Genomic DNA, 21789 nt, shown 5'->3' with positions numbered 1-21789 from the left:
GCCAAATTCCAGTGAACTGAAGTGTCTGGTTAGTTACATTACTAGCCATCTACAGTAACGGGTTGCTTGATGTGCGTTGTTTTTAGCATTGCATAGCTAACAGTAACTATCTAACTTAGCCAACGTAGCAAGCTACCTACTTTAGCTACGTCTTCCCACGTATCTTGTTGCTATCTAAACTAATATGAAGTGGTTGAGTTAGCCAAATATTTATTGTAATGATTGTTACTAATTATAATAATTTATTGCTAAACTGGCGAGCTTTGAAAAGTCTCATGCATGGCTGCAGCGTCTGGTGCTCATTAAGAGTTGAAGTCTAGCCGTTTTGCCGTTGGACAAGTCTCCATCAACGATGCGAGGGGGCTGGAGGACCTGAATCACGCCGGAGGTCGCCATCTTACACTGATTGTTGGTGATGGCATCTGATTCTTCTAGCAATTTGTGTCAACTTTGTAGTTTAACTGGCTTGACTCTGCTTTGCTTTATTGTTATTTGCTAGGTGGCAGTCACATGCCACCACGATTCTAGCCTGGTCCCAGATCTGTTCTTTTCACAAATCCATGGGGAGTTGGCAAGAGAGCAGACTCCCACCCAAGTTATCACGGCCACGTTCAGTAGCCGGACGTTGCAGATATAAATGCCACGAAAAGAGCTGAATTGTTTCCTCATTCTACATGTCAGATGCATGTTTGGTCTACATAGACCTATGTTATCTCAACGTTGTTTGCTGCTGAACGCGCCCTATGATCCACTGTCTAATTGGCACGTTTTTAAACATTGCCCTAACTAGTCAGGTAGCTAGGTTAACCATCGTCCTGTACACACACACACAATATAAATCCTCCTTGCTAGACTGTAGTCTCCCTATGAGTTTTCTTGAAATGTACTGAGAATATCAAAACTAGGTGCAAATGCATAGTGCAAACAAGTTGGGTACTACCAATCAAAGATGGAATAGTAAAATTGTCTGTTTACACTGATGTGGGGAATGTTCAATGTGAACTGTTGACAACCACTGGTAGGCTCTACCAAACATATCATGTAATCTATCACTTTGGGGGCGGCAGGTATCCTTGCCCATAGAGAGGCGAGCCAGCACCTTGAGAGTTTCCAGTTAGAATCCTGCATCCTATTTTGAAAAATCTGGTGGTAAGTGAGCTGGCAACCAGAAGGTTGCTGGTATCAAATCCTAGATGCCACTGCCTGTTGTGCTCTTGACCACGGTACTTAACCTCCCCCTCCACAACAGTGTCTTTCGGAGTGGTTGGGTTAAAAGCCAAAGTAACATTTCGGTTGACCTTGTGTGCAATTGACCAATAAAGTGATCTTAAGCTTAATGTATTGCAGTCACCACCACAATTATGTAGTGAAAATATTTGTGCTAAAATGGCAATTTTTGTGGAGACCAGAACTATGCTTGCTTGCGTACTGTACAACAGCACAGTCCTAAAACACAGATACACATCAGTCAGCAGAATGGCAACAGGTTTATTTAAATTTAATCTGTTGGCTTGTCCAATCCACAGGGGAGTTGGTAGAGCAAAGTTAGCACTTTCTGTAAACACTTTTAGGTATTTGGCCACCTTTCAGATAGCATCTAGCTTCTGTTTCTTACAGAATGAGCAGGAATAGACTAATAGACAGTTATATACATGGTCAACATTAAAACGATAAACAGTTAGGCCCATATATGCCAAATATGTCCATGATGACGCAATATTAAGTATGAGAGTTAAATAATAGTGTGGGAATCTTGCAACAGTTGGCAATGATCTCTCAATTGCTTTCATAACTATAGTTTGCCTTGTTGTGGCTTGCTTGGTGGAAAAGCATCTGTGTTTTGTCCCGATACCAGATTTTGGACTTCGACACTGATACCAGGTTTAGTATCATAATACTTGATACAGAAACGATACTCAATACCAAAACGATAGTCTGATACTGAAACAATACCATGGCAATAAAAACATAAAGCGTATTAGCTAGTCACAGAATAACCACTGGGCTTTTTTTTAATATTTTTTTTACGTTGAACAATATTAAAAAAAAATATATATATATAGATATTTGACCTTTTATTTAACAAGGTAGGCAAGTTGAGAACAAGTTCTCATTTACAACTGCGATCTGGCCAAGATAAAGCCAAGCAGTGTGGCACAAACAACACAGTTACACATGGAATAAACAAAAGTACAGTCAATAACACAATAGAAAAGTCTATATACAGTGATATGGTTTTGCATAAGGAAAATTGTTGATAGCAGAAATGTTTTATTCAATTTCTTGCAAAAATAAAAAGCCATATTAAATTACAGAATACCTTCAATTTTCCTTGCAAAACCATATCGGAGACGAAGCAGATAATTTTCCAATTACATTTAAGATGTTTTAAAATGTAATTTGATACATCAGGGTTAATTTGCTCATCTATGGCCATAATATTGTGTGAATTTACATTCATTACTCATTATAGCTAAATAATTTTAATGTATTAAGTGAATAGTTTGCTTTCAAAATGACAATGCTTTGAAGCTAATTTCTGAAGCTTGTTGCAGTTGTCTACACACCTTAAAAATACAATGGATTTTACACGGCATACCACGATTCCCAGAATGCATTTAACTTCCCTGGGTGCAATGCTCTGGCCAGGTGTGCTTGCTGCTATTTTTTTAGTCTATGGCTGGCTAGTGGCTACTGCTAACAAACCCAGACAAATGCAAAGTCTAAATATATTGCTGTCAAGTTATGAGTGCATTTGACATTACTTTTGGGTTGTGTAATCATATTATAATGCTCACATGTATGTTCATGTCATCAACCAAAAATGTGTAGAATGTGAGACACATTTTACAGAATTAACAAATTCTAGTACAGAAGTGTTTCTTTATGTTCTATTATGGAAAAAGTACATACTTTTTGGTATATCGTGCAATACTGATGTGAAGTCAATTACACTGGCCTGTTTAGCAGAGTTCGCACTGTCTGTGGGATTGAGCATGTAGATCAAAGGTCGTATGCTTTACAGACATGCCCTTCTTTTTCTGTCTTGTTTGCAAACACAATGAGAGCTCATGTTAAACAGGCATTTGATTGTTGGGAAATTATAATTTCTTTACAAATGGGAGCTACTGGATAGAAGGACATTTCCAATGGTGTTTATGCTTTTTTTCTTATAGATTGTTTAAGTTTTGTTGACACTCATCGTGATGTCCAGCAGGGTTCCCCATCTTGCGGCTTTCTTTTATTTGGCCCCCTAAGTTTTCTGAGTAAAATAAGTTGTTTAATTTTCATTGTTGGAGTGTGCAAAGCTGTCATCAAGGCACATTTTCTTTTATTTAACCTTTATTTAGCTAGGTAATGGGTGGCTACTTTGTTAAACAAATTTTTAAATATATATGAGATTCTTCACTTTTTTTGGTTACTACATGATTCCATGTGTTATTTCATAGTTTTGTCTTTATTATTATTATTATTATTCTACAATGTAGAAAATAGTAAAAATAAAGAAAACCCTTGAATGAGTAGGTGTTTTCAAACTTTTGACTGGTACTGTAGACTAAAAACACACCAGGAAATCAGCTCCAAGTGATTGTAATTTTGGGAATGTATTCCCATTCATAATTGAGAAAGGCATGTGATCATATACAAATTTAAGCAAGGTTTGAAATTTTATATTAAAAAAAAATATGACCTGTTTGTGCTTCTAATGGTCAATTTGCAGTCTACTAATTCATTATTTGTAATTATGTTCCGGTCCCCCGACCATCTGCTCAAGAAAAAAGCCTCCCTTTGCGGAATCTAGTTGATGATCTCTGTTAGTAATTAATACATTTTAAATTTAAGGAAATATTTATTTGGACTTCCATGGAGAGCTACAGCATTGGTTGTTGTAGGGTATTCTCTGTGCATAATTCACAATAAATAAAATGGGATGAAACTGGGAGGCAGCTACCTGAATTTGTCCAATGAACACTTGGTTTTGTTTTTTGAAATGGTGTGCACTAATGTATAGAACCTTGGTAAGCGTATTTGTTTCTCTATCCACAGCTTACTTGGTGACAAAGAGACTTCTCCCTGAGGAGCCAAGAAGTAGACGGCTCATGACTTCTGACCAGGATACAAAAGTTGTAGCTGAACCACAGGTGCAGCAAGTACAAGAACCAAAAGAGAGCTCTCATCTGGTAGGTACCCAATACTTATGCCTGTAACAAAAACTACCTCTCTATCATCTGAACTAGAAATGCACATTTTCGTCAATTTTGCTACCGACTAACCAACCCTCATTAATGACCGTTTGTCGATTACATTTTTTCCAAACAGTAAAATGATGTAACCAACAGAACATTCTATGCAAGCATACAAGTTTTTGTTGACTTGTCATTTTCAAACATTTGCCAAGATGCAGTTTGCAGGAAACACACTTCTAAACAGTGCACCTAATGTGAGCGGTTCCATGTGTTAGAGACTTAGGAGGGGGAATCTAATAGCAATAACTAGGATGGGTTTCTAATATGACTAGGATTGTGCCTTTGGCTTCTGGACAAAGAAAGAAGTTTGATCTGAAAACCAATAGAACAAAAGAGAAATTCTGGGTAATGCCACGTGGAAGTCTTTGAAATAATTACCACCACATTTCTATGGCTGGATTTCGGCTAGGACACTTTGAAGCAAGGTAAGACATGCCTCATTATTTGAAGTAAAGTAAAACATTCAGGTTTCAAACAATTATACTACCTCAAGCTCACATTGCAAAGTGATGGTGACGTGCTGATAGCCTGCCTACTGTTGACTATAGCCTATGCACTCGAATGGCGAATGGGAGGAGCGCTTTAATTACGAGTTGAGATTGAGGAATAAAAATAGTTATTTTTTCATCGTGGCCATCAAAACAGTTTAACACACGATTACATTTAGAATTGTTATTTGTTGCACAATGACGGATTACAAAAGCACGTTTCATTCCAGTACCAGATTTTTGAGGAGCTGCTCTCGCGCTGTTTGGCAGGTGATGGCTATTTCACTCCTCAAACTAGGCTATGTACAGTTGAAGTCGGAAGTTTACATACACTAAGGTTGGAGTCATTAAAACTCGTTTTTCAACCTCTCCACAAATTTCTTGTTAACAAATTATAGTTTTAGCAAGTTTAGCAAAACATCTATTTTATCTAAGACACGAGTCATTTTTCAACAATTGTTTACAGTCAGATTATTTCACTTATAATTCACTGTATCACAATTCCAGTGGGTCAGAAGTTTACGTACACTTAAATTGACTGTGCCTTTAAACAGCTTGGAACATTCCAGAAAATGATGTCATGCCTTTAGAAGCTTCTGTTAGGCTAATTGACATAATTTGAGTCAATTGGAGGTGTACCTGTGGATGTATTTCAAGGCCTACCTACAAACTCAGTGCCTCTTTGCTTGACATCATGGGAAAATCAAAAGAAATCAGTCAAGACCTCAGAAAACAAATTGTAAACCATCCAAGTCTGGTTCATCCTTGGAAGCAATTTCCAAACGCCTGAAGGTACCACGTTCATCTGTACAAACAATAGTACGCAAGTATAAACAACTATGGGACCACGCAGCCCTCATACCGCTCGGGAAGGAGATGCGTTCTGTCTCCTAGAGATTAAGGTACATTGGTGCGAAAAGTGCAAATCAAGCCCAGAACAGCAGCAAAGGACCTTGTGAAGATGCTGGAGGAAACAGGTACAAAAGTATCTATATCCACAGGAAAACGAGTCCTACATCGACATAACCTGAAAGGCCGCTCAGCAAGGAAGAAGCCACTGCTCCAAAACTGCCATGAAAAAGCCAGATTACGGTTCGCAACTGCACATGGGGACAAATATCGTACTTTTTTGAGAAATGTCCTCTGGTCTAATGAACAATGGCCATAATGACCATTGTTATGTTTGGAGGAAAATGGGAGAGGCTTGCAAGCTGAAGAACTCCATCCCAACCATGAAGCACAGGGGTGGCAGCATCATGTTGTGGGGGTGCTTTGCTGCAGGAGGGACTGGTGCACTTCACAAAATAGATGGCATCATGAGTGAGCAAAATTATGTGGATATATTGAAGCAACATCTCAAGACATCAGTCAGGAAGTTAAAGCTTGGTCGCAAATGGGTCTTCCATTTGACCCCAAGCATACTTCCAAAGTTGTGGCAAAATGGCCTCAGGACAACATAGTCAAGGTATTAGAGTGGCCATCACAAAGCCCTGACCTCAATCTTATAGAAGATTTGTGGGCAGAGCTGAAAAGGCGTGTGCGAGCAAGGAGGCCTAAAAACCTGACTCAGTTACACCAGCTCTGTCAGGAGGAATGGGCCAAAATTCACCCAACTTATTGTGGGAAGCTTGTGGAAGGCTACCCAAAATGTTTGACCCAAGTTAAACAATTTAAAGGCAGTGCTACCAAATACCAATTGAGTGTATGTAAACTTCTGACCCACCGGGAATGTGAAGAAAGAAATAAAAGCTGAAATAAATCATTCTCTCTACTATTATTCTGACATTTCACATTCTTAAAATTAAGTGGTGATCCTAACTGACCTAAGACAGGGAATTTTTACTAAGATTAAATGTCAGGAATTGTGAAAAACTGAGTTTAAATGTATTTGGCTAAGGAGTATGTAAACTTCCGACTGTAGCTGTCAATAAATAATTGAGTACTCAAACGGATGTCAAAGCTCGATCTTTAAACAGAGATTATAAAACATTTAAATACTGTAAAACTATTTGGTGGAATGTGCGTTGTGGCTGCCCGAACAGGGAAGTTACATTTTGTTTTGAAGACAATGTTAATTTGCTTTGACTTGGTGTTCCATTTGTGCGTATGCGGGGCACAGCAAAAAAGACACTAAGCCAACCATCCAGGCCTGAAATGTTTTAATTTGAGGGGCAAGGCCAAATGGCCTTCAAGTGGTGCCCAATCTACCAGGGCAACAAGGCCATTAGCCAATTAAATTGATTTGAAAACCGAAACCGTAGCCATTTTATTAAGAAAATCAAGTGTATGAAAATGTACATAAATAATTAGCCTACTTGTCAAAGTGTAGGTGATAGGCTGTAGCCAATACACATAGGCTGTCATGTCCAGACCAATGCTGCCATGAGGGAGGCGCCTGAAAATGTAGCCAAACTTAAAGGAGACTTTCTCCTTTTTTTTTTTATGCATGCATGCTAAAACGCCAGTCATATTTGACAAATATAATGTAGGATAATTATTAATATCTAAAGGCTTGATTGTGTCGACCATACACTGCAACATCACCCACCTTGCAATCTGAGCAGTGGCAGTCAACATTTTGAAATTATTTAACCATAAATGTAATTGTTTAAAACCTGGATGTTTTTATTTTATTTTTATGAGGCATCTCTAACCATGTTCCGATCATAGAAATGTTAAGGGCTTTTGTATAAACACTTCCTCTTTTATGCCATTGAAACCAGTATTTCTCTCATGTTCTCAACTTTCTTTCGTTGATGTTGTCATCTGTCAGCATGCATTTTGGTGCGCTTTTGAGAACGGTGTGTTCCTGCTAATTGCATTTTGAAACACTTGCGCTTATAGCCTACTGCCGTGTGCTCATTGCTGCGACTATAATGTGAAGAAATTGCCTATCAACATTTTAAACTAAACGTTCTGATCTGTTGCATCAGCCTCATTGCTTTAAATGTTTTTTGATGTACAGTGGTTGTATTAATTTGGGATCTATTGCATCCCACAACTCCCCGAGTACAGTATGTTTGGAATAATAATTTTTTTTAATCTGATATTTTACCAGGTAAGTTGACTGAGAACACGTTCTCATTTACAGCAACGACCTGGGGAATAGTTAAAGGGGAGATGGGGATGAATGAGCCAATTGTAAGCTGGGGATGATTAGGTGACCGTGATGGTATGAGGGCCGGATTGGGAATTTAGCCAGGACACCGGGGTTAACACCCCTACTCTTACGGCAAGAGCCATGGGATTTTTAAGAGTCAGGATACTCGTTTAACATCCCATCCGAAAGACGGCACCCTACACAGGGCAGTGTCCCCAATCACTGCCCTGGGGCATTGGGATATTTTTTAGACCAGAGGAAAGAGTGCCTCCTACTGGCCCTCCAACACCACTTCCAGCAGCACCTGGTCTCCCATCCAGGGACTGACCAGGACCAACCCTGCTTAGCTTAAGGAGCAAGCCAGCAGTGGTATGCAGGGTGGTATGCTGCTGGCAATGTTTCTTTCTCGCACAGAAGGACAAGCTGACCAATAGAATAGGTCAACTTGTGTACTTTGATAGTAGATTGCTTTTGCTGTTACTCCTCTTGTTCGCTGACAAAAGTAAATATGGACAGTTCTAGCATCTTCAATATGAAGGACGCGTGCCGTTGTCTGTCTTCGGCGCTGTGATGCCTTTGAGAAGGACCCGATCATGTGACGGGTATTGGCTAATAAGAATTGAGATATCTGTGTGAGCCATGTGAGGTGCTTTGGAGGGAATTATAATTATGTTCAGCCCAAGGGCACAATGGCCACTTAATCAAGAAGCAAGTGGACGTAGGTAGGCCACACATTCATTGTGATTCCCCCGGGTCTTCAATCTCTTAAGTTGGAAAGAATGCACAGTAGCCTAAATGGAGGGCCAAAGGAAAGCTTTTTCCCCCAAAGCCTCAAAATTATGAAATGGAAAGACATTGATGCCTTTTTCCAGTATCATTTAACACATGGCGAAAGATGTGAAACAAGTTTGGTGGCAGGTAAAAGTCCCCAATGGAGTCTTGAGGTATAAGGTATTCACATGTCTCAATCAGGGACTTTTGCTGTTTAGGAAATGATCTATGCCTCCCACAACTCACCTTATTAAATAACCTTTATTACAATGTGCTTGTTAACATGTAGCGTGTGACGTTAAACATCTCATTATGTGCTTCTCGGCACAGCGCTACTGTGCCATATGCTCTGTATATGAACAGTCATGAACATATTTATAGCTATGTGTTCAAAATATCTTATCCAAACATGAAAGCTGTTACATTAATGAGTCTAATGCTACTGGGGTGTGCCTTTTTAGGGTTGTCATGATTAGAGGTCGACCGATTAATCGGAATGGCCGATTTAATTAGGGCCGATTTTCAAGTTTTCATAACAATCGGTAATCTGCATTTTTGGACAACGATCATGGCAGATTGCATTGCACTCCACGAGGAGAATGCGTGGCAGGCTGACTACCTGTTATGCGAGTGCAGCAAGGAGCCAAGGTAAGGTGCTAGCTAGCATTAAACGTATCTTATAAAAAAACAATCAATATTTACATAATCACTAGTTAACTACACATGGTTGATGATATTACTAGTTTATCTAGCTTGTCCTGCGTTGCATATAATCGATGCCGTGCCTGTTAATTTATCATTGAATCACAGCCTACGTTGCCAAACGGGTGATTTAACAAGCGCATTTGCGAAAAAAGCACTGTCGTTGCACCAATGTGTACCTAACCATAAACATCAACGCCTTTCTTAAAATCAATACACAAGTATATATTTTTTAAACCTGCATATTTAGTTAATATTGCCTGCTAACATGAATTTCTTTTAACTAGGGAAATTGTGTCATTTCTCTTGCGTTCTGTGCAACAGAGTCAGGGTATGTGCAGCAGTTTGGGCCGCCTGGCTCGTTGCGAACTGTGTGGTGAATTTTTCTTCCTAACAAAGACAGCCAACTTCGCCAAACGGGGGATGATTTAACAAAAGCGCATTTGCGAAAACAGCTCAATCGTTGCACGAATGTACCTAACCATAAACATCAATGCCTTTCTTAAAATCAATACACAGAAGTATATTTTTTTTAAACCTGCATATTTAGTTAAAAGAAATTCAGGTTAGCAGGCAATATTAAACTAGGGAAATTGTGTCACTTCTCTTGCGTTCATTGCACGCAGAGTCAGGGTATATGCAACAGTTTGGGCCGCCTGGCTCGTTGCAAACAAATTTGCCAGAATTTTACGTAATTATGACATAACATTGAAGGTTGTGCAATGTAACAGGAATATTTAGACTTATGGATGCCACCCGTTAGATAAAATACGGAACGGTTCCGTATTTCACTGAAAGAATAAATGTTTTGTTTTCGAAATGATAGTTTCCGGATTTGACCATATTGATGACCTAAGGCTTGTATTTCTGCGTGTTATTATGTTATAATTAAGTTTATGATTTGATAGAGCAGTCTGACTGAGCGGTGGCAGGCACCAGCAGGCTCGTAAGCATTCATTCAAACAGCACTTTCGTGCGTTTTGCCAGCAGCTTTTTGCTGTGCTTCAAGCATTGCGCTGTTTCACTTCAAGCCTATCAACTCCCGAGATTAGGCTGGTGTAACCGATGTGAAATGGCTAGCTAGTTAGCGGGGTGCGCACTAATAGCGTTTCAATTGGTGACTTCACTCGCTATGAGACTTTGAAGTAGTTGTTCCCCTTGCTCTGCAAGGGCCGTGGCTTTTGTGGATTGATGGGTAACGATGCTTCGAGGGTGGCTGTTGTCGATGTGTTCCTGGTTTGAGCACAGGTAGGGGCGAGGAGAGGGACGGAAGCTATGCTGTTACACTGGCAATACTAAAGTGCCTATAAGAACATCCAATAGTCAAAGGTATATGAAATACAAATGGTATAGAGAGAAATAGTCCTATAATTCCTATAATAACTACAACCTAAAACTTCTTACCTGGGAATATTGAAGACTCATGATAAAAGGAACCACCAGCTTTCATCTGTTCTCATGTTCTGAGCAAGGAACTTAAACATTAGCTTTCTTACATGGCACATATTGCACATTTACTTTCTTCTCCATCACTTTGTTTTTGCATTTTTTTAACATTTAACATGTTTCATTATTTATTTGAGGCAAAATTGATTTTTTGATGTATTATATTAAGTTAAAATAAGTGTTCATTCAGTATTGTTGTAATTGTCATTATTACAAATAAAGAAATATATATATATATATATATATATATTTTTTTTTAATTCGGCCGAGTAATCAGTATTGGATTTTTTTTGGTCCTCCAATAATCGCTATTGGTGTTGAAAAATTATAACTGGTCGACCTCTTGTCACGATACTACGATAACAGATTTCCTATGGGGGAAAAAAGAACGCAAATTAGACTAAACTCTATGGTCCTATAAAATCCTATTTTATGTAAAATTGTGGGTGCTATAGCTTGCAAAATAAACAAATGTGACTCAGTCACATAATGCTCTTTTGTTTCTTACATTTAGTGTTGTCACGATACCAGAATTTTTACTTTGATACTGTTAATAGGTTTAGTATCACAATACTCCATACCATCACAAAGACTTATCATCCGAAGTCACAGAATGGCACTTGATCCAGACAGATGAACTCAGTTACTGCTCTGTTCAATCGTTGGGCGTCTTGAGTCCAAGTAATTACATTTGAGCATTTTTATGTCCATTTTTAGACAGCCATGTATGCATTAATTGAAACCATTATACAATCGATTAGACTTTGTTTTGTAGTTAGGTTGCTTTACCAATGGTAAATGTGTATTTTAATAGTATCTCTATTGATAAACTGGGTAATTTGAGATGCAGCCTAGGTCTAGTCACAATACAGGTGAATACATATAATTCAATAGGAGTGTGTGCATTGAGTCAAGCTTGTTTCAGCTGATTTCATGGGGCTCCAGATGACAAACAATCCCTTCCATTTAGGACTTATTTTATTGGCAACTGCTAAGAGAACATAACTTTATTATACTGATTCAACAACATTTGCAAGAAGAAATCTCTTTTATAAAAGTGCGTGCAGTCTTTTAAAGAAATGTATGACACCATTTGCGAGGCGGAATGTGGCTACGGAATCTAGTGGAAACCAGAGCCGAGGCAAAGGAAGACTAAGTCAATTAAGTTTTTTGTTGTTGTGACAATCAGCTTTTTAAATCGGCATGTTTTGCATATTATCACAAAACAAAGTTTTAGGGTAGGGTATTAAGCCGTCAGCTAGCAAGTAAAGATGACCTACTATTAAAGCAGGAAGCTACCAGTATCGTTTTGCATTGTAAAAGTGTTCTAACCTGTATAGACATTGTTTTATTTTTTTCTCCCTGGATCATTTGAATCCTGGGTGCTCAGCTCAACACATTTCCAGTCCACTGTCTTATCTTCCCTGGGTCTGGAGCTCAATGTGACAGAGACCTCTCATCTATAGACGGGCGGATCAGTCCAAACTGTGTTTAGTATAGAAGGGACTTTGACCTATCCTGGTCAACAAACGAAAGCTTCCCTGGCCGTTTGCCTAACTAGATCAATAAAACCATGCTGTGTGCTCTGTCTATGACAGTGACAAACTCACTATGACAGTGACAAACTCCTCCCCCGTCTATAGTTAATTATGATTCACATCCTCCCCAAAATAACATTTCCCATCAGGCTACTGGGGAAAAGTGAATCTCTCCCCTCAGTGACGGAGGGAGGGAGGCACCGAGGCTTTTTATTGGGAAAGGTCAAGCGGACCTGAAATCCTCTGAAGCATTGACACAGTAGTCAGTGACGTCTGCCCAGTTTCTATAGCAGCCAGGTCAGATGTGAGCGGGAGAGTGGGGAATTATAGAATTGCATGACTGGATTATGGGTTTGTTGTTCCTCCTGTCTTGGTCTCAGTGGCACTCATTTGGTTTTGATGTCAGATTTCAACTTGCTCTTGGTGTGTGTGTGTGTGTGTTTTTTGTGTATGCTTGACTGGACAGAGTCCACTGAACTTGTAATGCAGCGTTTGTGAAATATGACCCGGGCAAACAGACAGAAGCGCTCAATTCAAAGCAAAGGGGCTTGTTCCATTATTGTATCGAACTGAAGAAAGACACAAACAAAGTAAATGTCTCCCTCTTGAATACTCACAGCCTCATGAGTTGCCCACAGCTGAGAATCATTAAGGTTTTCCATTGAGGTGTTTTGCTCCAACTATGACTTTAAACTTGTAACTAGATTATGGATTTTGGTGTGTTACTTTAACATAGGCTAATCTAAATCACACCTAAAGGCCTATTGGGTGTGGATTGCAAAAGGAGTAGCCTAGCCTACACAATGTGGATTATCCATTCCTCAAGCTGCCTCTGTCTGTAAGCTTTGGCTCAGGTGGATTTAACCGTAACTCCTTAGCCGTCAGTCCATCTGTGTTCGTTCGTGACGTGGGGTTTGATGGAGGGAGAATAACTCGGAGGGTAGCAGCCAGCAGCAGAAGTGATGAAACCGAAGCCCATGAAATGGAAATGGGTGAAGGCGACGAATCAGCAGCCGCCACGTCAGAAGCTCACACAGCCATGTCTTTCTCATCAGAGTGCTTATTCCCTGACAACCTGACGCTTATCCGCTCCTCAACTCCTTGTGAGACAGTTTGACAGCACAGTTGGACAACCACAGACACAGCCTCGGAAGCATCAGAGAGCTCACAGTGAAGACGATGGGAGGTCATGCTGAATGTGATGTTTCTGAAAGATCTGGGAGGACCCAGGTGATAATAGTAAACTATTTGTTGCGCATTGACTCTGCCTGTGGTTGAGGGTCCACAGGGTCCGTCACTGTGTGAAGCAGGTAGAATGACTGAGCCCGGTGCGTGCAGGACTGGGTTGGATGCAGCGCTGGACCCTTTTCTCACAGCAGCCAGTGGAGAGTAACTGTTACAGACATGCTCCTTTACCTCAGGACTTTCAGGGCTCTAATAGTAGAGCTTTTACCACAACCCTCCACTACAGTATTATAGCTTGTGAGTCTTCTTGTGTATGGAATTGGCAGAACAATTACTTTGCTCTCTGAGGATGTCAGTACGGTCTCCTCTTTATCCCAATCAGTTGTGCTCTATCTGATAGTTATTATTAACTATTACCTCCCCTGTTTTTAATCCCGCCCTTCAGCTCCACTCAACCCCTCCATCTATCTCTTATCACCATCCATTTTTTTTGTTCTATTTGCTGTGATGTTTCACATACAGTTGAAGTCGGAAGTTTACATACACTTAGGCTGGAGTCATTAACTCGTTTTTCAACCACTCCCCAAATTTCTTGTTAATAAACTATAGTTTTGGCAAGTCGGTTAGGACATCTACTTTGTGCATGACACAAGTAATTTTTCTAACAATTGTTTACAGTCAGATTATTTCACTTATAATTCACTGTATCACAATTCCAGTGGGTCAGAAGTTTACATACACGATGTTGACTGTGCCTTTAAACAGCTTGGAAAATTCCAGAAAATAATGTCATGGCTTCTGCTAATTGACATCATTTGAGTCAATTGGAGGTGTACCTGTGGATGTATTTCAAGGCCTACCTTCAAACTCAGTGCCTCTTTGCTTGACATCATGGGAAAATCAAAATAAATCAGCCAAGACCACAGAAGAAAAAAAAAAATGTAGACCACAAGTCTGGTTCATCCTTGGGAGCAATTTCAAAACGCCTGAAGGTACCACGTTCATCTGTACAAACAATAGTACGCAAGTACAAACATGGGACCATGCAGCCATCATACTGCTCAGGAAGTAGACGCGTTCTGTCTCCTAGAGATGAACGTACTTTGGTGTGAAAAGTGCAAATCAATCCCAGAACAACAGCAAAGGACCTTGTGAAGATGCTGGAGGAAAGAGGTACAAAGTATCTATATCCACAGTCCTATATTCATATAACCTGAAAGGCCGCTCAGCAAGGATGAAGCCATTGCTCCAAAACCGCCAATAAAAAGCCAGACTACGGTTTGCTACTGCATATGGGGACAAAGATCGTACTTTTTGGAGAAATGTCCTCTGGTCTGATGAAACAAATAGAACTGTTTGGCCATAATGACCATCGTTATGTTTGGAAGAAAAAGGGGGAAGCTTGCAAGCCGAAGAACACCATCCCAACCGTGAAGCACGGGGGTGGCGGTGCTTTGCTGCAGGAGGGACTTGTACACTTCACAAAATAGATGGCATCACGAGGAAAGAAAATTGTGGATATATTGAAGCAACATCTCAAGACATCAGTCAGGAAGTTACAGCTTGGTCGGAAATGGGTCTTCCAAATGGACAATGACCCCAAGCATACTTCCAAAGTTGTGGAAAAATGGCTTAAGGACAGCAAAGTCAAGGTATTGGAGTGGCCATCACAAAGGCCTGACCTCAATCCTATAGAACATCTGTGGGCAGAACTGAAAAGGCGTGTGTGAGCAAGGAGGCCTACAAACCTGACTCAGTTACACCAGCTCTGTCAGGAGGAATGGGCCAAAATTCACCCAACGTATTGTGGGAAGCTCGTGGAAGGCTACCTGAAACGTTTAACCCAAGTTAAACAATTTAAAGGCAATGCTACCAAATACTAATTGAGTGTATGTAAACTTCTGACCCACTGGGAATGTGATGAAAGAAATAAAAGCTGATGTCAATAATTCTCTACTTTTATTCTGACATTTCACATTCTAAAAATAAAGTGGTGATCCTAACTGACCTAACACGGGGAATTTTACTAGTATTTAATGTCATTAATTGTGAAAAACTGAGTTTAAATGTATTTGGCTAAGGTGTATGTAAACTTACGACTTCAACTGTACGTTCTTAACCTTTCTCATAGTTTCAACACATTATAAATTAAACATTTTGGCAAAAATTATATTATTGATCAGCTATGACTTTTCAAATCAACCAGTAGTAAAATCAGCAGTGTTAGCTCCAGGTAAATGTTGCTCTTCAACCATTCCTGGACCTGCGACCAAAAACAAGCTACGTATGTACAGTACCAAAACAAATGATCTGATTCGGTCTCTTCGCAGTAAAATCTTCATAACTGTTATGGTTGTATCCTATATTTATAGAGTGAGAGATTTATATAGAGGGGGAGATATTTATATAGTTCTAACATTCTATTGTTTGCAGGAATTGTGTATAATTTAACAATTCTAAGTTTTGAATCTAGCCTTGTTTTGTGTATCAGTACATCGACGATCTCTTCCAAACTATTTTGGAATCTGTGGCACAGCTGTCAATGTTTTGGTCCTTAAATGAAACTGGTATACTTTTACATTTTTTTTTTTATTCATCACAATTTGCTTTATCCAATTTTAGTCTTTAATGCAAGGCCGATAGACAAGTTCCTTTTCCCCCTTCCACTTGTCTCTTCCATTTTTTGCAGTAATGCTACAATTAGTTGGTTGTAATTTTGGGTAGAGCCGACATTTCGATTGCCCTAACAAGGGGCATAGGTGGTTGCCCTGTCAGGTGGTGTGGTTATGGGCGTGGTTGGTGCGGTTTTTAAATTGGTCTGGATTTAGCAGCGAAGAGACATGTTGCTAATTTCCTGCAAATCCATGAAATATTTTCTCCTTGACTATGGGGTTTTCTAGTTCTCAAAGATTATATTCTTAAACAAAAAATGTAGGTAAATTAGCTTTTCTACATACTTTCTGTCTGTTAAAATGACTAAATCCAATCGCAAAGCTTTTTTCCATCCCGAAAATGTATGTTTTTGTGTGGTGGCAATAGCAGTGGTGGTGCGCATAAATGTATGTAAGTGGAAACACTGATTTTGTTTTGTGTGTATTGTGTTTTTCATGATGTCTTCTTTGGAACCGAAAAGCAAACTATTTTCACCAGCATTTTCTCAGTCTGTTGCCCCAACTCGGACTACTAGATAACTAGTAATCCCAGAAGGGATTGTCTGCTTGCAAAGTAGTGTCTTCATAATGGAGATCAGCTTTGTTTGTGTGGGGCTGTACTAAGATGAACTTGTGGCCATTGTCTATTTGCACATTGCTATTTGTATGGTCACACTACAAGCAGGCAAAGTTGACTGGCAGGGCCTTAAAATAGGAATGAGCAGCTGACAAACTCCTAATGTAGGTTACCTTCTCATTCTTCCCTGATCTAGCCTATATTCCACTATGCTTACAGTATGCCTAATTCTGTACTCTGGTGTTGTTGTTGAGCAGCACCCCTCCTACGTTCCTTTTGTCTGCTGAAGTGTGGAGGCCTACCTGAACTCATGTTTATAATACTATCTTGTCTCCTGAAACAGGAATCTGCCAAGGTTTCTGACCTGAACCCCAATGCGAAAGCATGGGCCAATCACATGCTTAACCTGGACACCACCACTGGGACTGCGGATACACCTGCTTTCCAGCCATGGAAGGACGGCTGCGTTAGCAGCTCCGCTGACCCTGGGCCAGAAGGTCAGCCATTTTAAGGAACGGATGAGAATAGTCCTTCTGTTACCGTGTCCCTGTCTGAGTCTCAAATGGCACCCTATTCCCTACAAATGGGGACAAATTTTGACCAAAACAGTGCACTATGTAGGGGATATGGTGCCATTTGGGACGCATCCCCATGTCGTCACGGCACATGCAGCCAGGGGTGAATCATTGTTATCAATTTAGAGGGAGAGCTATGAATATTACCAAGCTATCCTTCCATCTAACTCATGAGCATAATCACTTATTTTAATGTGCGGAAGTTAAGATTAGCCAAGTTTAGCCGCTGTGGCAGTTAACAAGGGAATGGTGGAGACATGGAAATGATCAATTAGTTTTATTCTGATTGACACAGCTTTTTATTTATTTTATTTAACTAGGTAGGCCAGTTGAACAAGTTCTCATTTACAGCTGCGACCTGGCCAAGATAAAGCAAAGCAGTGCAACATAAACAACACGGAGTTACACAAACAAACGTACAGTCAATAACACAATATAAAAATCTATGTGCAGTGTGTGCAAATGTAGGGAGGTAGGGCAATAAATAGGCCATAGAGGTGAAATAATTACAATTTAGCATTAACACTGGAGTGATGTGCAAGTAGAAATACCGGGGTGCAAAAGAGCAAGAGGACAAGTAACAATATGGGGATGAGGTAGTTGGGTGTGCTATTTACAGATTGGCTTTGTACAGGTACAGTGATCGGTAAGCTGCTCTGACAGCTGATGCTTAAAGTTAGAAAGGGAGATATAAGTCTTCAGCTACAGTGATTATTATAATTTTTTTGCAATTCGTTCCAGTTATTGGCAGCAGAGAACTGGAAGGAATGGCGGCCAAAGTAAGTGTTGGCTTTGGGGATGATCAGTGAAATGTACCTGCTGGAGCGCGTGCTACGGTTGGGTGTTGCTATGGTGACCAGTGAGCTGAGATAAGGCGGGGCTTTACCTAGCAAAGACTTTATTTTTATTTCACATTTATTTAACCTTTCTAGCCCAGGGGTTCCGCTGAAAAGGCAGCGTGTGAAATTCAAAAATATTTTTTACAAATATGTCACTTTTACACACTAACAAGTCCAATACAGCAAATGAAAGATAAACATCTTGTTAATCTACCCATCGTGTCCGATTTAAAAAAAAAAAAAAAAATGTTTTACAGCGAAAACACAACATATATTTATGTTAGATCATCACCAAATCCAAAAAACACACAGCCATTTTTTCCCAGCCAAAAATAGTCACACAAAAGCAGAAATAGAGATAAAATGAATCACTAACCTTTGATAATCTTCATCAGATGACACTCATAGGACATCATGTTACACAATACATTTATGTTTTGTTCGATAATGTGCATATTTATATCCACAAATCTCGGCACATTGGCGCCATGTTCAGAAATGCCTCCAAAATATCCGGAGTAATTACAGAGAGCCACGTCAAATAACAGAAATACTCATCATAAACTTTGATGAAAGATACAGGTTTTACATATCATTAAAGATACATTGGTTCTTAATGCAACTGCTGTGTCAGATTTTTTTTTAACTTTAGGAAAAAGCATACCATGCAATAATCTGAGACGGCGCTCAGAAATACACAACATTTCTCCTGTTGTGTATTTCGTATTTCTGTTGGAGTCAACAGAAATTACATCATAAATATTCCCTTTGATCTTTCATCAGAATGCAGTGCCAGGAATCCTAGTTCCACAATAAATCGTTTTGTTCGATAATGTCCATTACTAGTGTCCAATTAGCTACTACTTTTGCTAGTACATTTAGTTCACATGTCCAAACGCTGGCGCCGGTCCAGGCGAACTCGGACGAAAACTTAGTTATATTCCAGGTCGAATAAACTGGTCAAATTAAGTAGAGAATCAATCTTCAGGATGTTATCATATATATCCAATAACGTTCCAACCGGAGCATTTCTTCATGTCTGTATAAGTAATGGAATCTAGTGGAAGGCGTAGGAAGTGCAAACAGATCCATATATTACAGGGAATTGAATAGGCGATGACTAACATCGACCCTTCTCAGAATTCTCACTTCCTGTTTGGAAGTTTGCCTGCCATATGAGTTCTGTTATACTCACATACATACATAATTCAAACAGTTTTAGAAACTTGAGTGTTTTCTATCCAATAGTAATAATAATATGCATATATTAGCATTTGGGACAGAGTAGGAGGCAGTTCACTATGGGTACGCGATTCGTCCAAAGTGAAAATGCTGCCCCCTATCCCAAACAGGTAGGCCAGTTGAGAACAAGTTCTCATTTACAACTTATAGATGACCTGGAGCCAGTGGGTTTGGCGACGAATATGTAGTGAGGGCCAGCCAACGAGAGCATACAGGTCGCAGTGGTGGGTAGTATATGGGGCTTTGGTGACAAAACAGGGGGCACTGTGATAGACTACATCCAGTTTTCAGAGTAGAGTTTTGGGGGCTATTTTGTAAATGACATCGCCGAAGTCAAGGATCGATAGGATAGTCAGTTTTACAAGGGTATGTTTGGCAGCATGGGTAAAGGAGGCTTTGTTGCAAAATGGGAAGCTGATTATAGATTACATTTTTTGATTGGAGATGCTTAATGTGACTCGAAGTAGAGTTTACAGTCTAGCCAGACACCTAGGTGTTTGTAGTTGTCCACATATTCTAGGTCAGAACTGTTCAGAGTAGTGATGCTTGTCAGGCGGGAGGGTGCGGGCAGCATTTGTTTGAAGAGCATGCACTTAGTTTTACTGGCATTTAAAAGCAGTTGGAGGCCGCAGAAGGAGTGTTGTATGGCATTGAAGCTCGTCTGGAGGTTTGTTAACAGTGTGCAAAGAAGGGCCAGATGTATACAGAATGGTGTTGTCTGCATTGAGGTGGATCAGAGAATCACCAGCAGCAAGAGCGACATTGATGTATACAGAGAAGAGTCGGCCCAAGAATTGAACCCTGTGGCACCCCCATAGAGACTGCGAGGTCCGGACAACAGGCCCTCCGATTTGACACACTGAACTCTGTCTGAGAAGTAGTTGGTGGACCAGGGGAGGCAGTCATTAGAGAAACCAAGGCTGTTGAGTCTGCCGATAAGAATACAGTGATTGGCCAGGTCGATGAATACGGCTGCACAGTGCTGTCTTTTATCGATGGCGGTTATGATATCGTTTAGGACCTTGTTCGTGGCTGAGGTGCACCCATGACCAGCTCGGAAACCAGATTGCATAGCGGAGGTACGGTGGGATTCGGAATGGTCTGTGATCTGTTTGTTAACTTGGCTTTTGAAGACCGTAGAAAGGCAGGGCAGGATGGATATAGGTCTATAAGAGAGTGTTTCCCCCTTTGAAGAGGTGGATGACCGCGGCAGCTTTCCAATCTTTAGGGATCTTGGACGATACGAGCGGTTGAACAGGCTAGTAATAGGGGTTGCAACAATTTCGGCGGATAATTTTAGAACGAGAGGGTCCAGATTGTCTAGCCCAGCTGATTTGTAGGGATCCAGATTTTGCAGTTTTCAGAACATCAGCTGTCTGGATTTGGGTGAAGGAGAAGTGAGGGGGGGGGCTTGGGCAAGTTGCTGCAGGGGGTGCAGCATGTGCTGAGATGTTGGCCGAGGTAGGGGTAGCCAGGTGGAAAGCATGGCAAGCCGTAGATAAATGCTTATTGAAATGGTTGTAGATTTATCGGTGGTGAGTTTCCTATGCTCAGTGCAGTGGGCAGCTGGGAGGAGGTGCTCTTATTCTCCATGGACTTTAGTGTCCCAAAACCTTTCGAACTGACTGAGCTGGGCTATTCGTGGGGGCTATTCGATACTAATGCAGAACGCCACAGGATGTTTTTGTGCTGTTCAAGGGCAGTTAAGTCTGGGGTGAACCAAGAGCTATATCTGTTCTAAGTTCTACATTTTTTGAATGGGGCATGCTTATTTAAGATGGAGAGGAAAGCACTTTTTAAAGAGCAACCAGGCATCCTCTACTGATGGGATGAGGTCAATATCCTTCCAGGATACCCGGGCCAGGTCGATTAGAAAGGCCTGCTCGCCGAAGTGTTTTAGGGACCATTTGACAGTGATGGTGTGGTCGTTTGACCGCGAACACAATACACACGCAGCCAATGAGGCAGTGTTCGCTGAGATCCTGGTTGAATACAGCAGAGGTGTATTTAGAGGGCAAGTTGGTCAGGATAATATCTAAGAGGGTGCCCATGGTTAAGGATTTAGGGTTGTACCTGGTAGGTTCTTTGATCATTTGTGTGAGATTGAGGGCATCTATCTTAGATTGTAGGACGGCCGGGGTGTTAAGCATGTCCCAGATTATGCCCCCCTAAAAGTAAACTCTGAAGATAGATGGGGGGGCAATCAATTCACATAAGGTGTCCAGGATACAACTGGGGGCTGAAGGGGGTCTATAACAAGTGGAAACGGTGAGAGACTTTTTTTCTGGAAAGGTGGATTTTTAAAAGTAGAAGCTCAAATTGTTTGGGCACAGACCTGGATAGTAAGACAGAACTCTGCAGGCTATCTCTGCAGTAGATTGCAACTCCGTATCCTTTGGCAGTTCCATCTTGTCGGAAAATGTTATAG

At 40.5% G+C, this 21789-nt stretch overlaps 1 protein-coding gene across 1 annotated transcript in view; it reads left to right on the top strand.

The window, feature by feature from the left end:
• LOC120020388 (la-related protein 4B-like) overlaps positions 1-21789 on the top strand; it is a 38965-nt gene that overhangs the window by 622 nt on the left and 16554 nt on the right. The window contains exons 2-3 of the mRNA XM_038964003.1: positions 4048-4181; positions 17049-17202. Of these exons, the coding sequence (XP_038819931.1) occupies positions 4101-4181; positions 17049-17202 (235 nt within the window). The 5' untranslated portion in view covers positions 4048-4100. The remainder of the gene's footprint in view (positions 1-4047; positions 4182-17048; positions 17203-21789) is intronic.

This window comes from Salvelinus namaycush, chromosome 25 (assembly GCF_016432855.1).
Source record: "Salvelinus namaycush isolate Seneca chromosome 25, SaNama_1.0, whole genome shotgun sequence".
NCBI classification, from domain to species: Eukaryota; Metazoa; Chordata; class Actinopteri; order Salmoniformes; family Salmonidae; genus Salvelinus; species Salvelinus namaycush.
This window is presented reverse-complemented; position numbering and strand designations above follow the sequence as displayed.